The 13,565-nt window shown below is 68.1% G+C and overlaps 2 protein-coding genes across 18 annotated transcripts; both read left to right on the top strand.

The window, feature by feature from the left end:
• Positions 1-328: 328 nt before the first annotated feature.
• On the top strand, positions 329-6,824 carry PCSK4 (proprotein convertase subtilisin/kexin type 4; the record flags this gene model as incomplete). 10 transcript variants are annotated; one of them, XM_082690192.1, is made up of 15 exons in its annotated part: positions 329-782; positions 1,014-1,118; positions 2,524-2,616; positions 2,693-2,821; positions 2,908-2,984; positions 3,086-3,174; positions 3,296-3,468; positions 3,571-3,783; positions 4,311-4,411; positions 4,490-4,593; positions 4,666-4,783; positions 4,959-5,180; positions 5,347-5,471; positions 5,739-5,861; positions 5,998-6,824. In XM_082690192.1, exons 1-15 carry the CDS (start codon positions 588-590, stop codon positions 6,471-6,473), a joined length of 2,343 nt encoding a protein of 780 aa, XP_082546318.1. In that variant the 5' UTR covers positions 329-587. The 10 variants fall into 10 exon arrangements, with proteins under 10 accessions (XP_082546318.1, XP_082546325.1, XP_082546320.1 ...); XM_082690199.1 differs by having other exon boundaries at positions 5,739-5,812; XM_082690194.1 differs by having other exon boundaries at positions 4,962-5,180.
• Positions 6,825-8,551: 1,727 nt separating this feature from the next.
• LOC309867888 (UPF0449 protein C19orf25 homolog) lies at positions 8,552-11,817 on the top strand. 8 transcript variants are annotated; one of them, XR_014313376.1, is made up of 4 exons: positions 8,564-8,636; positions 8,911-9,042; positions 10,276-11,000; positions 11,076-11,817. XR_014313376.1 is itself a non-coding variant. In XM_082737047.1 (3 exons), the coding sequence occupies exons 2-3, from the start codon at positions 8,913-8,915 to the stop codon at positions 10,500-10,502; spliced, it is 357 nt and encodes a 118-aa protein (XP_082593173.1). In that variant the 5' UTR covers positions 8,552-8,636; positions 8,911-8,912; the 3' UTR covers positions 10,503-11,817. The 8 variants fall into 8 exon arrangements, 5 of the variants coding, with proteins under 5 accessions (XP_082593173.1, XP_082593177.1, XP_082593174.1 ...); XR_014313377.1 differs by having other exon boundaries at positions 8,597-8,674; positions 11,076-11,124; XR_014313378.1 differs by having other exon boundaries at positions 8,627-8,766; positions 11,076-11,124.
• Positions 11,818-13,565: the final 1,748 nt, after the last annotated feature.

Below are 13,565 nucleotides of genomic sequence, written 5' to 3' on the forward strand. Positions count from 1 at the left end.
TGGAGGGGCGGGGTCATGGCCGGGGATTATTGGCTGAGCTGTTGTGGGGGCGGAGCTGGTGGGAGGACCCAGAAAAAGGCCAGAGCTGATTGGCGAGAACAGGGGAGGGGCGGGGCTGATCATAAAGGAGGAGGCACAGAATCTCAGGGCAGGGGGATGGGACGGAGCTAAATTCAGGAGGCGGGACTTACTGGGAAGAACAAGTCCGGTTGGACGGAGCAGGAGGCAGGGCTGATTCAAGAGGGAGGGGTGTGCAAGAAAGTGGGAGGGGCCAGAAAAGGGGCGTGGCCACGGCTAGCAAAGGGGAAGCAGGTCCTCTTGGTCGGAAGATTTGGTCACTGTCCAAATCGGGGAGACCGAGGGTCCGGAGGACTTGGGTCTGCGGGAGACCCGGGCGGGCGTAGGTCCCCCCCGACCTCGGGCGGATCTTCGCGCTCCTCAAGGGGGAGCCGCAAGGCCCTCTGGGAGTTGAAGCCTTCCAGGGGTTGCTATGGCCTCGGGGGCGGGGCGGGCGCCTGGGCCTACTCGGCGGTTTGGCCAGGGGGAGGGGCTTCCGGAGGCCCCGGCCCGGCCCCGCCCCCGCCGCCATGCGGCCCGCCCGGACTGCGCTCTGGCTGCGCCTTGCAGTGGCCCTGGGCCTGGCCCTCGTTGGCCCCCTGCCTGTGGGGTGGTCCTCGGCCCGGGCCCCCATCTATGTCAGCAGCTGGGCCGTGCGGGTGTCCCAGGGTTACCGGGAGGCCGAGCGCCTGGCGCGCAAATTCGGCTTCGTCAACCTGGGGCAGGTGGGTAGGACCCCAAAGGACAGGAGGGCCGGGGCTGGACCACCCCGGAGCCCGGAGATGGGAGGGCTCCCCAAGAGGTCAAGAACCCCCGCAGCCCACCCTCGCCTCGACCAGCTTTAGATCCTGGGACCTCCGGAGGGCGCCTGGCTGGGGGAGGACGCAAGCCACTGTCCTGGGGGGCCCCTCTCGGAGCCAGGCGCCATGGTTGCGGACGCTTCCCCGCGTTCCCAGATCTTTCCTGACGGGCAGTACTACCACCTGCGGCACCGGGGCGTGGTCCAGCGGTCCCTGACCCCACACTGGGGCCATCGCCTGCGCCTAAAGAAAGACCCCAAGGTGAGCCTGGCCTGGGGGCCTTGGCCACCTCCGGTTCGTCAAGTCACCTGCTCTCTCTGAGTCTGGGTTTCCACTTGGTGTCCCCTTCCCCCCGCCTGAGGAGAGCAACGGGTTCCCAAGGGGTGCTGTGCTCACCTCAGGGCCCGGCCGCTGTCCACATTCCTTGTTGCCCCCCCCACCCCCCTCCTCTATCTCCCCCTGAGAGATCAAGCTTCCTCTGTACTCCATAAAGACGGCGGGTACCATGGGAAGGGAAGTGGTCCTTTTTAGGACAGAAGCAACGGCTCCAGAGTAGGAATCCTGCCTGAAGTCATCCAGCAAGACTGTGAGAGGCTCAGAGGGGTGCCAGGTTGGGGAGTTGGGGGTCGAGGCTGAGTCTGCAAGGCCTCAGGAGACTTGCTGGGGTGCGGGCTGGGCCCCGGGGCTGATCAGCAGGGAGGCAAGAGGCTCCGTACTTGAAACCCACTGGCAGCACTGGGGACAGAAGTTGCTGTTTCCAGATGGGGTTTGCCAATGCACTGGATTTGGGGGACAGAGAGAAATCAGGGGGCCAGCTTCCAAGTCTGAAGCTGGGCAGACGGGGAGACGATTGCCCCATTACCGAGATGGGGGTGAGGGCACGTGAACTGGTTTTGGGGGGTGGGAGAGCCACAAGGTGGAAGGAAGGGCAGAGGTCTGAGGAACCGTCTGGGCCAGGCAGAACAGCATGTGCAAAGGTCCCAGTGAGGGAGCCACTGTGGCTGTAGCAGAGGGAAGCCGGTGAGGGCCAGATAAAGCAGAGCTTTGTGGTCCCTGGAGGGGGGGCAGGAGGGGAGGGTCTCAGCAGGGGGTGATGCTACAGTGCTGTAGAGGGAGGAGAGCAGAGAGGGAACCAGGGAGGAGGCAGGTATGGTCATCCAGGGATGTCTCGCAAGGGATGGGGAGGAGGAGTAGAAATGGCCACTACGGGGGTGGGGGGAGATGGGCAGGTCTTGGGCAGAAGGATCTAGAACAGGGACTAGGAAAGGGGCAGGCTTGGACTTAAAAAGCAGTAGCTACATGTCAGTGAGCCCAGGGGACTGGTGATCTGAGGACCTCGGTCCTCTCTGCAGGCAGAGCCCCAGGCACGTGGGGACCCTAGAGAATAGACTCAGCAGACACAAGGTCCCAGGTCCTGTCCCACACCATGAGGGACCCAGGACAGGCGGCGGACAGTCGGGACACATCCCACCAAGCTGTGGCCCCACCAGCGATCTCCCCTTGGAGGACCTGGGGGCGAGGCCTGTCCGCCATAGAAGCAGCCCCAGGCCCTCTGGCTGGGAATCGGTGGGACAGACGGGGAGGGGCAGGGCCCCGGAGGGGGCATGGGTGGAGGGTGGCTGGCTTCTGGGGTCCAGCAGCCCCTGCAGTGTGCATCCGCCTCCAGGTGCAGTGGTTCGAGCAGCAGACGCTACGGCGGCGGGTGAAGCGCTCGGTGGTGGTACCCACGGACCCCTGGTTCCCCAAGCAGTGGTACATGGTGAGGCGGCTGGGCTGGGGGGCTGGGCGGGGTGGGGCCAGAGCGCCCCTGACCCCAGCGCACCCGCCTCACACAGAACAACAAGGTGCAGCCGGACCTGAACATCCTGCAGGCCTGGAGCCAGGGGCTGTCGGGCCAGGGCGTCGTGGTCTCTGTCCTGGACGACGGCATTGAGAAGGACCACCCCGACCTCTGGGCCAACTACGTGAGGCCGTGGGGGCCGGTGTGCAGGGGTGGAGGCTGCCCCAGGTCCCACCGCCCCCGTCCCTCATGTCCCCACTGCGCCCCCAGGACCCCCTGGCCAGCTATGACTTCAATGACTATGACCCAGACCCCCAGCCGCGATACACGCCCAGTGATGAGAACCGGTGAGCCTGGCACCCTCCGGGGTGTGAGGGCAGGCAGCCCGCGGTGCCTGGCGGGAGCCGGTGGGGGGCTGTAACGGGCTCCCCTCTCGCCTCGGCACCAGGCACGGGACCCGCTGTGCTGGGGAGGTGGCAGCCGTAGCAAACAACGGGTTCTGCGGCACGGGCGTCGCCTACAATGCCCGCATCGGAGGTACGCGGGGTCTGGCTCGCGCACCCCGGGGCGGCACCTCTGGGGGATACGGACCGCCAGGGGTGGGGGTGCGGTGGGACCATCCCGAGGCCTGACGCCCCCTCCGCCGCCCCCCGCGCAGGCGTGCGCATGCTGGACGGCACCATCACGGACGTCATCGAGGCCCAGTCGCTGAGCCTGCGGCCACAGCACATCCACATCTACAGCGCCAGCTGGGGCCCCGAGGACGACGGCCGCACCGTGGACGGCCCGGGCGTCCTCACCCGGGAGGCCTTCAGGCGCGGCGTGACCAAGGTGAGCGCACCCCGGGGCCGCGGGGCCTCGGCGGGCCTGGGCGGGCCCGGGCCTGCTCTCCAGGCCGACGCCCCCAGCCCGGTCCCCCGTCCCTGTGTGCAGGGCCGTGGTGGGCTGGGCACGCTCTTCGTCTGGGCGTCGGGCAACGGCGGCCTGCACTATGACAACTGCAACTGTGACGGCTACACCAACAGCATCCACACGCTCTCGGTGGGCAGCACCACCCGGCACGGCCGCGTGCCCTGGTACAGCGAGGCCTGCGCCTCTACGCTTACCACCACCTACAGCAGCGGCGTGGCTGCCGACCCGCAGATCGTGAGTGCCCGCTGGCCGCCTCCCTCCCCGCTGCCCCCGCCTGTCCCCTGCCCCTCCCCGCCTGTCCCCTGCCCCCTCCCCACCTGTCCCTTGCCTATCCCCTGCCCCTCCCCGCCTGTCCCCTGCCCCTCCCTGCCTGTCCCCTGCCCCCTCCCCGCCTGTCCCCTGCCCCTCCCTGCCTGTCCCCTGCCCCCTCCCCACCTGTCCCCTGCCAATCCCCTGCCACCCTCCCCACCTATCCCCTGCCCCTCCCCGCCTGTCCCCTGTCCCCTCCCCGCCTGTCCCCCACCTGTCCCCTGCCCCCTCCCCGCCTGTCCCCTGCCCCCCACTTTCCCTCCTTTCAAGGCTGCCCTGTGACAGCCCCTCACATGCCCTCCTGTCTCCCAGGCCCGGCCAGCTCCCCCGGTGTGTGACCCGGGGGGGCCCTCAGGGCCCTATTCTTGGCGGGATCTCCGCGGTACCTTCTCGAACCCAGCCTGGCTTTTCATGTGTACCAGGCCCCCCAAGAACCCCTGTCTGCCCCCTAGGTCACCACAGACCTGCACCACCAGTGCACGGACAAACACACGGGCACCTCAGCCTCGGCCCCGCTGGCTGCGGGCATGATCGCCCTGGCTCTGGAGGCCAAGTAGGTGACGGAGGGGCGCCCGCTTCCCGCGCGCTCCCCCCACGCGGCCCCAGCTCACCTGCCCTCGCCTGCCCCCAGCCCGTTCTTGACCTGGAGGGACATGCAGCACCTGGTGGTCCGGGCGTCCAGGCCAGCACAGCTCCAGGCTGAGGACTGGAGGACCAACGGCGTAGGGCGCCAAGGTGAGGCAGGGCTGGCTGGAGGGGGCTGGGGCGCCATGCCCGTGGAGAGTGTGTGACCGCCCCTCCACGCAGTGAGCCACCACTACGGCTACGGGTTGCTGGACGCCAGGCTGCTGGTGGACATGGCTCGGACGTGGCTGCCCACGCGGCCCCAGCAGAAATGCGCCATCCGGGTCGTACACACCCCCACGTGAGCGCCCTCCTCAGCCGCCCCCGCCCCTGGGCTCGCCCCTCACCTTCCCGCACCTGTCATTGCCGCGGTGGGGGGGCTGGTCCCGAGGCCTCCGCTTCCCCATCTATCAGAGGAGAGGGTGGGCCCCTTGAACTGAGCCCAGACCCCGCCTGCTGGCTGCCCATCCCCCCAGCAGGCCCGCAGGAGGGGCCCTCACCCCCCACGACGCCCCTAGCCCTATCCTGCCGCTGATGCGAGTGAGGAAGAATGTGTCGGCCTGCGCGGGCCGTGCCAACTACATCCGCTCACTGGAGCACGTGCAGGTGCAGCTGTCGCTGTCCTATAGCCGCCGGGGGGACCTGGAGATCTCGCTCACCAGCCCCATGGGGACCCGCTCCACGCTCGTGGCCATCAGGTACGGGGGCAGAGGACCGGGCCGGTGGCGAGTGCTCACCCGGGGTCAGGCCGGGTCTGGGTGGGTCTGCGCTGGCTGGATGCCCGGCTCACCACCCCGCCCACCGTGGGAGCCCCCCCAGCCACCAGCCCATGGCTTCCACCCCACACCCTGCCATCTATCCCAGACCCTTGGATGTCAGCGGCCAAGGCTACAACAACTGGATCTTCATGTCCACCCACTTCTGGGACGAGGACCCGCAGGGCTTGTGGACTCTGGGCCTGGAAAACAAGGGCTACTATTTCAACACAGGTGAGAGCTACAGGCAGGCTGGGGCCTCGGGCTCTGGGGCCTCCCGGGCACCCGCTGCCCAGGGGCTCCTGGCAGTCTCCCTGGGAGACTGGGCGGGTGCGTCTGGCGCCGAGTGCGCCCAGTCAGTGGTGCTCAGCCCGGGCGCCACTGGGGTCGGGGACTCCAGCTTGGGGTCGGGGGGCCTGGGGAGAGGGGCCCAAGAGGGCAGGACCAGGCGGCCAACAGCCTCTTCCCCTCCTCCCCGTGCCCACCGCAACCCCTGCCCAGGGACGCTGTACCGCTACACGCTGCTGCTCTACGGGACGGCCGAGGACATGACCGCGCGGCCCTCCGGCCCCCAGGTGACCAGCAGCGCGTGTGTGCAGCGGGACACGGAGGGGCTGTGCCAGGGTGAGTGCCTGGCGGGGCCCGGCCTGCCTGCTGGGAGGCGGCAGCCGCGGGCAGTGTGCGTGTGCAGCCTGGGGAGGGATGGCAGCCGGGCGACGGGCCTCGGCCTCATGCCCCCGTGTATGTGTCCCCCGTACAGAATGCCACAGCCCCGCCTACATCCTGGGCCACCTCTGCCTGGCCTACTGCCCTCCAAGGTACTTCAGCCACACCCAGCAGGCAGTGACCCCGGGGCCTGGGCGCTCGGCGACACCCACCCTGCGCATCTGCTCCAGCTGCCACGCCTCCTGCTATACCTGCCGCGGGGGGTCCCCGCTCAACTGCACCACCTGCCCCCCGTCGTACACGCTGGATGAGCTTCGGGGCTCCTGCTCAGGACCTGTCCCTCCCAACAGCACCCCCCAGCCCACCGCAGTGGCCCAGCCCAGCTGCCACCGTGGCCAAGCCCAGGCTGCGGTGATGGCCTTGCTGGCCATGGCCTTGGGGAGCCCCTTCCTCTGCAGCGTCCTGTCTGGAGGCTGCCTGCCGCCATGGGGGGGCCCCCTCCGTGCTGGGCCTCCCCCCATCGCTACCCCAGGGCCGGCTGCTGGCGGGAACCTAGAGCCATCTGACTAGGGGCAGACATAGGCCTGGGCAGGCACCGCTGTCCTGCTCCTTTGCTTCGGACTGGAACCCGGGCTGGGGATGCGAGAGCCTACCCTGAGAAGGCCCTGGGTGACCACAGGGCTCGGGCCAGGGGCGGCCCGCACAGAATCCTGGACCCGAAATGGGCAGGTCCAGGTGAAAGAGAGAGAGAGAAAAGTCTAGTTACACAGTTGGGGGTGGGGGGGGTGGGGCCGAGGTCGGGCTGTGACCACCCGCCCTTCCCAGCCCCAGCGTGGGTGGGAGGGCGGGGGATCCAATGACCGGAGTCTCGGGCACCACATCCGACGTCAGAGTTTGCAAATAAAGGTTGATTAGGAGGTACCCAGTCTGCCGTCTCCTTTGGGGCTGGGGCAGCCCCCCAACCCCATGGCAGGGTCCGGGTTTCCTCCGTGCCCGCGCGGAAGCTGTCTTCTCCCAGACGTCAGGCGCCGGAGGACCCAGCGTTCCGCAGAGGCAAGGGGGTGAGCCCCGCTCGCGGATGGCCAACTGTGGCCGACTCCATGGGCGGCCTGCCGGGCAGGCTGCTCTTTAACGCCGAGAACTCGCCGAAGCGGGCTCTTGAGGGACCATCCCGCCTAGGTCCTGCCCCACACGGAGGGCCTGGATAGAGATTATCCTCCTCTTCTGCTCCCGCGGGTCGTGGGGAGGCTGGGGGAGTTAGTGACTGGAGGTACGCTGCTCTCGCTCACCTCAAGCCGGATTTCCCCCACTCCCTGTCCGTGCAGGAGTCTGGCTGGTCTGGACGTGTCCCACGCATGGACTCCCACGGTGTGGCACCTCCTGGATCCGCTTCCCTCCCTGAGCATCGTGGACTCGGGGTCCGTCCCCGGGGCGGCGCGTGGCGCCTGGCTCGTGTTCTTGGCCGAGTGGACGGAGGTATTGGGCCGACCTGTCCATCCGTGGAGGCATGTCGGGGCTGTGTCGTTACACCCGGCACTCTTGAGCGTGGGTCCGGAAGTGCTGGGCTTCGTCCTCGGAGCCCTGGTGGCATCACCTGCACAGCAGCCCTAAGCTTAGCACCTGCTTCACCAAACCTAAGAGCAAGAGAGGGAGTTTTACCCCTGAGCACACGGTAAGTGCCCAAAATGTGCCCGCCTGGGGCAGCTGCCCTGGGAATGAAGCAGTTCTGTAAGCCACGGCAGTTGCCACATGACCCAGCAATTCTGCTTCCAGCCTGCGCCCCCACCAACCACACCAGCTTTACATGGCCCTTCTCAGCAGCAGGATTCAGGTGGGAAAAACCCGAGTGCTCATTAGTTTGTGGGTGCCCCAACAGGACATGGTCCACGCTCATGCAGAAACACGACTCAGCCACGAGTGGGGGTGAGGCTCCCACATGCGGCCCCGGGGATGGACCGGAGCCCACGACGCGCAGGGAGGGGACTAGACACAGAAGGGCACTCGGGGTGTGAGTCCACGTGTGTGACACGCCCAGACCAGGCTCCTCTGTGGACAGGAAGGGGGCTCGCGGGGGCCGGCGGGAGGCAGGGAATGACCACTGATGAGGACATTGCTTCTTTTTGGGATGATGGAATGTTCTGGAACTAGACTGTGGTGATGGTTGTACGTCTCTCTCAAAACCACGACCGTACAGTTTAAATGGTGGGCTGTACGGTACGAGATGACCACGTCCAATAAAGCTGTCAGAAGGCACAGACCCCCTCTGATCTGAGCTTGTCTTCCCACCCTAGCTGTCAGGGCAGGAGCCCAGGCGGGAAGTTTTAGGGACCAGAGGGGCGACCATGATGGGACCTAGCAGGCGAGGCGACGCCGACCTGCGTCCAGCGTCCCCGGCCATCCCGGTAACCCGCACAGCCGGGGCAGGTCGTGCGCCCTGTCCCCTTTCGGCAGAAAACCGGGACCGGTGTTTTGTGACGCCGCGAGGGGGGCCGGGACAGGACCCCACGCCCACCCGATGCTCTTCCAGGACCGCGAGCCGGGGAGGCTGAGGTCACATACTCCTCCGTCTGGTGGGACAGGACGAAGGCCCTCTCGTGCGCTCTCCCTTTAAGAGGGGGCGTGGCCAGAGGCGGGCAGGAGCCGGAGGAGGCCGGAAGTGGCCGCGCGAGCCTGGCGGCGGGGCCCCGCGCTGCGACCGGAAGCGGAAGTGTCTTCAACGGCTCGGGCGGCTTGGTAGGTGCGCCGGGGTGAGGCGGAAGCGGCGCTCGAAGGTTTCGCAGGGAAACTGAGGCAGCGAGGGAGCCGGGAACTGAACCCCCTGGCCCCATGTTGTCGGTCGTCGGGAGGGCCAGAGGCGAAGCGAGTCCGAAGGGGCGGGGCGGGGCGGGTTCCCCGGGAACGGGGCTCCGGCGGGTGTGTAGGAGTTCGCTGGGCGGGAGGAAGCGCCCGGGGAAGGGCGGAGAGGCGGACGGACGTCCCCGTCATCGCCCTCTTCTCTCGCCTCCAGGGATGGGTTCCAAGGCCAAGAAGCGAGTGGTGCTGCCCACGCGCCCGGCGCCCCCCACGGTGGAGCAGATCCTGGAGGACGTGCAGGGTGCGCCCTCCGACGACCCGGTTTTCACCGCGCTGGCCCCGGAAGGTACGGGGACGGAAGGGACGCCCCCGAGACCCCGGCGCAGGGGCAAGGGCGGTGCAGCCGGGGCCGCAGCTCCACCCCCGCACCCCCCCCCCCCCGCCCGATCGCGCTCCGGGGCGCCCGGCGGCTCCGGGGACGGACCGGCTCTGGGTCCCGCGCAGCGCGTGGACGTTCAAAGGAAAAGAGGAGATTTTCCTTTTTCACCTGCGGAGGCGAGAATGCGTGGTGACAAGGGGCATGGCAGGACGTTGGGGTATCGGGGCCACGAGGGCGAGTGGGCAGAGCCGGCGGCCGCCGCGGAGGCCTGCGGGAGGGCCATGGGGCGGCCAGCCGGGCAGCCCAGATGTCCCCACCGGCTTCACGCGGCCCGGCTCCGGCCGGCCCTGGCTCTGACCGGGGTGAGCTCTGTGTTCTGCCCCGTGGCTTCGTGCATTCCTTCGTGAAACTGTCCCGGAGCCGGTCCGGGAGGCGCGAGGCCAGGCCAGCCGCGGGCGGGGTGCACTCGCCTTCCTCTGGCGGAGACTGTCCCCGCTGTCCCCACGGGTCCGGAGGACGCGGAGAAGTGTCTGGGGAGCTGGAACAGGACAAGCGCGTGATAGGAAGGACGGGCTGCTTTGCTCTGTGCGGTGCTGCTTGGTGTGCACGAGCCACCCACGGCCGGGGCTGGCCCTGGGTCGGACCCTCCGCGAGTTCTGTCTGGGGGGTGGGGGGGCAGTCCCGGGCTGTGCGAGGGCCCTCCAAGGGGCAGCTTGCTTGCAGCCGCATGTCTCCTGTGGCCTGTCCCTCCCTAGTCCCGACGCAGGTGGTGAAGTGGTTTGGTCAAACCCAGTGTCTGCGCCTGTCCCCAGACCCGGGAGCCAGGCAGGCAGAGAGCATCTCAGCGTGTCTCTGGGGACCTGCTGCCCTCGCGTGTGTGCGCTGCCCGCCGGGCCTGTGCTCTTCTCGGGAGCCAGGGGGCGGGAAACACGCCACCTCCCGGACTGTGGGGTTTCACAAGGTTGCTGGCCGGGGAGGAGGTTTGGGGGGCGCGACCCGGAGTCTGGCTTCCAGACCGGGTTGGGAGCCGGCCTGCTCTGTGGATCCCCCGTGGGGTCGCTTTGCGGGAGTGGAGGCCGGTACCCGGGCCGGGCCTCCACGCACATGCCAGGCTTGTTCTGTGGTCAGTTCCCTCCAGTGGCTTTGCTGAGGGGATGAGCTGTGCCCTCTTCCTGACCCGTGCGCATGTCCTGTCCCCAGATGCCGCAGGCCTCCCCGGGAGGGCGGAGGACTCGGAGGCCCAGCAGGAGCAGCTCTACCAGCAGAGCCAGGCCTACGTGGCCATGAATCAGCGGCTGCAGCAGGCGGGCGACGGGCTGAAGCGTGCGTGCGAGCAGCTGCGGCGAGCCGGGGAGGAGCTGGAGCGGGAGGTCAGCCAGGTGAAGCAGGTGGCACTGCCTGGAGCCGCGGCCGCCTCCTTGGGCTGAGTGGTCCACCTGCTTGCCCGAGCACCTGCACCCTGGGCAGGGCGCCCCCCGGCTCCCCGTGACTCCTGACCTGCCACAGCTTAGACCCCCGGCTCCCATGGTCTGGGTGTGTCCTGGTACCTAGAGAGCCCCGGGCAGACTGAGCTGGTGGGACCCGCTCTGCTGCCTCTGCCATCTCCACCTCCACCGGAACCGCAGGGCCCCCCGGATTCTGGAAGAGACCGGGGTTAGGGTTCTGTTCCGTCCAGCACAGTGGCCGCGGCTGTGCGCGGAGCCCTTGCCCGGCAGGGCCCAGATGTGAGATGGAGCCTCTGGTGGGTGCCGGCCCTGAGGACCCTGAGCTAAGGTGTGGGCGCTCCCGCGGGGCAGGGTCCCGGTCGGGGTGCGGGACCGGCCTGGGAGCTGCGGAACTGCATCACACGGGGCTTCTGGTCTGGGCCCCGTGAGGACAAGCTGGCCCGTCTCCCATGCAAGCCCTTGATGGCTGCTTCCGTCCTGGTAAGCTTTGCCTGTGGGTGGGTGTGGGGGCCATGGAGCAGAAGCAGATCTTGAAAAGGGCTTTTCACCCCAAAGACAGACTTTCGGGAGACCAGAGCAGCAGTGGCTGTACGAGGCATCACAGCAGCCATCCACTTGTGGGTGTCCCCCCCGCCCCGAGCCCCCCGGGTGCAGTCCGCTCAGCCTGGCCCCCTGCGCAGGTCCTCCGAGAGCAGCCACTCTCCTGGGGTCTACGGGAGCTCAGGAGCAGCACAGCGGGGCCTGACACCATGACCCTGAGCGTCCCAGAGGGGTTTTTCTTTCCCTAAAGAAGGGGAGCCTGCTTAAGCCCAAGAGTCCCCCGAAACTGGAAACCAGAGCGTACGCCTGGGGGCACAGGTGTACAGAGAACCCAGGCGTGCCTCCACCGTTGGCCGTGGACGTCGTGACCGCCCAGCCCAGGGACCTGCACCCTTCCGCAGCTGCTAACCGCCCACCTGCCTGACTCCAGGGTCCTGTCTGCTCTGCGGAGCCCCCACTGGGGTCAGGCCGGGACGTGTGCACTGACCTCCCTGTGCTGCCGTCCTGGGGCCCGGGTCACGCTCCAGCTCTGCCTCCAGGGACCTGTCCAGGGAGGACTTCTGAAAGCTTGAGGTCATCTGCTGGCTCCTGGCGGAGACCCGTTCGGCAGTTCATACACCGACCCCGGGTGGAGGCCCCCCCACCCCCATCCGCTTGCCCTCGGGAAGGGAGCCAGAGACCATGGGTGCGGTTCAACAGCTTCGCTTTATTAAAGGTGCGTGTGAGCTGCCTGGTTCCACGGCTGCCTCCCACCAGACGATGGCTGTGTGGCGTGGTTAGTGGGTTCGTGGGGGCAGATAGGGCTGTATTTACACGAGTCCCGTACGCTGCGCAGACCGGGCAGAGGCGCAAGGGGCAGACCCAGACGGCCAGGCTTGGGCTGGAGTGCGTGGCCGCCAGCCGGGTGATGAGAGGGGCAGCAGGGGTGAGGTAATGCCGCGCCAGCGGGTGTCCCCGAATTCAGCACCCAGCTAGCAGTGGTGTCCATCTGGCCCTGGGGCCTAAGGTCACAGGCTGGGGGTCCCAGGTATTCCCTCGGGCTCGCCTCAGGAGCGCTGAAGAGGCACACGGGTCCTTCACGGTCCCCCGGGCCGGTGACTGGGTTGGTCCTTCGGGTCCTGAGACCTCAGGCCTTCAGCTCCCGACTCCGGTTGATTGTCGGTGACTGCCACGTGCTGCCACCTCCAGGAAGCATGTACCAGGGCGCCCGCTACCTGCCCAGGCTGCATGCTGAGGTGTGGCCGTGTCCCCGTGCAGGGGTGGGGTGGGTGGGGGGAAGGCAAAGTGGCTGCCAGGCGTGGGCGGGCGCGGGCTCCCCAGGTGCCGGCCGAGAGGCAGGCAGAGGGCGGCAGTGAGGAAGGGTCCCGAAGCACGGGTCTCCCCCAGGCATGGTGGCTCTGCGCTCGCCCAAGAGGTAGCTCTGGGAGTTCTCCCCACGGCCCACGTGGGGAGACAGGCACAGAGCGGCGGGAGCACGGCCCTGGGTCTCACAGTGCAGAGGCGCTCAAAGCCGCGGGTCCTTGTGGCCGGACGAGCTGGTGGTGGGTCCACGGCCGCGTCTTCCCAGCAGGCCGTCGTGGGGAGCACCTGTCTCACGGAGATGCGAGCGTGACGTCTGGCAGTCCCCGGGGCCAGAAGGGAGCTCGGAAGACCCTCAGTCCCAGCCCTTCAGGGTACAGTGGGGACAGGGACTGGCAGTTTCTGAAGAGAGTCCCAGACACACCAGTGTGTCCCCCGGGGCGGGCTGTGGCTGTTTGCCACTGGCTCAGCCACCACCGCCATCTCCCCCGCTCGCCGCCCTGGCTCCTGTCGCACAGGACTGGGTGCTTGGCGGGACGGGAGTGGGGTGTGTGTGTGATGCAGCAGCATGACGGCAGCAGGACATCCGTGGGGTCTGGAATCAACACGGCTCACAAGGGTTCCCTTCGTGGACGGTGACTCACGGGAAACTTCTGGATGATGGGGAGGGACCGTGGTGCCCGCGGGCGGGGGACTGAGGCTCGCAGAGGGTCATGGCATCTGCTCCGGTGGGCAGTGGCGCTCTGGCGAGGCGGCTGTCCCAGCAGATCTGCGAGCCGGGAGCAGCTTCTCTCTGGAGCCTCCGTGTGCAGGAAAGAGGTCGCTGGCTCTTTGGGCAAGGAGGTGCCCTTGGAGTGGACACCAAGCCCAGGTGCACACGGCCCCTGGGCGGGCCGGCAGGGGAGGGGGAAGAAGTGAGGCCTCCAGGCTCGCTGTCCCTCGGTCTGTCTGCCTCCAGGGCAGCGACACTCTAGCACCTGGCGGCCGGTGTCCTCCAGTGGCCAAGCCCAGCTCCCGCCGCTGCTGTGCTGTCCGGAGAGGACGGTGCACCTGGCGCGGAGCCCGAGGACCCCAGGGCTTCCTGGGTCGTTAAGGAGAATGGAATTGAAAAGCGGGGCTGCCGCAGGGACGTCCCTCCACACGCTTCCTCCCCCAGGCAGACCCAGGCAGCGTCCCAGCTCCCCCACACCCTCCGGGACGGTCGCC

The sequence above is a fragment of the Mustela nivalis genome, assembly GCF_964662115.1.
Source record: "Mustela nivalis genome assembly, chromosome: 1".
Taxonomy (NCBI): Eukaryota; Metazoa; Chordata; class Mammalia; order Carnivora; family Mustelidae; genus Mustela; species Mustela nivalis.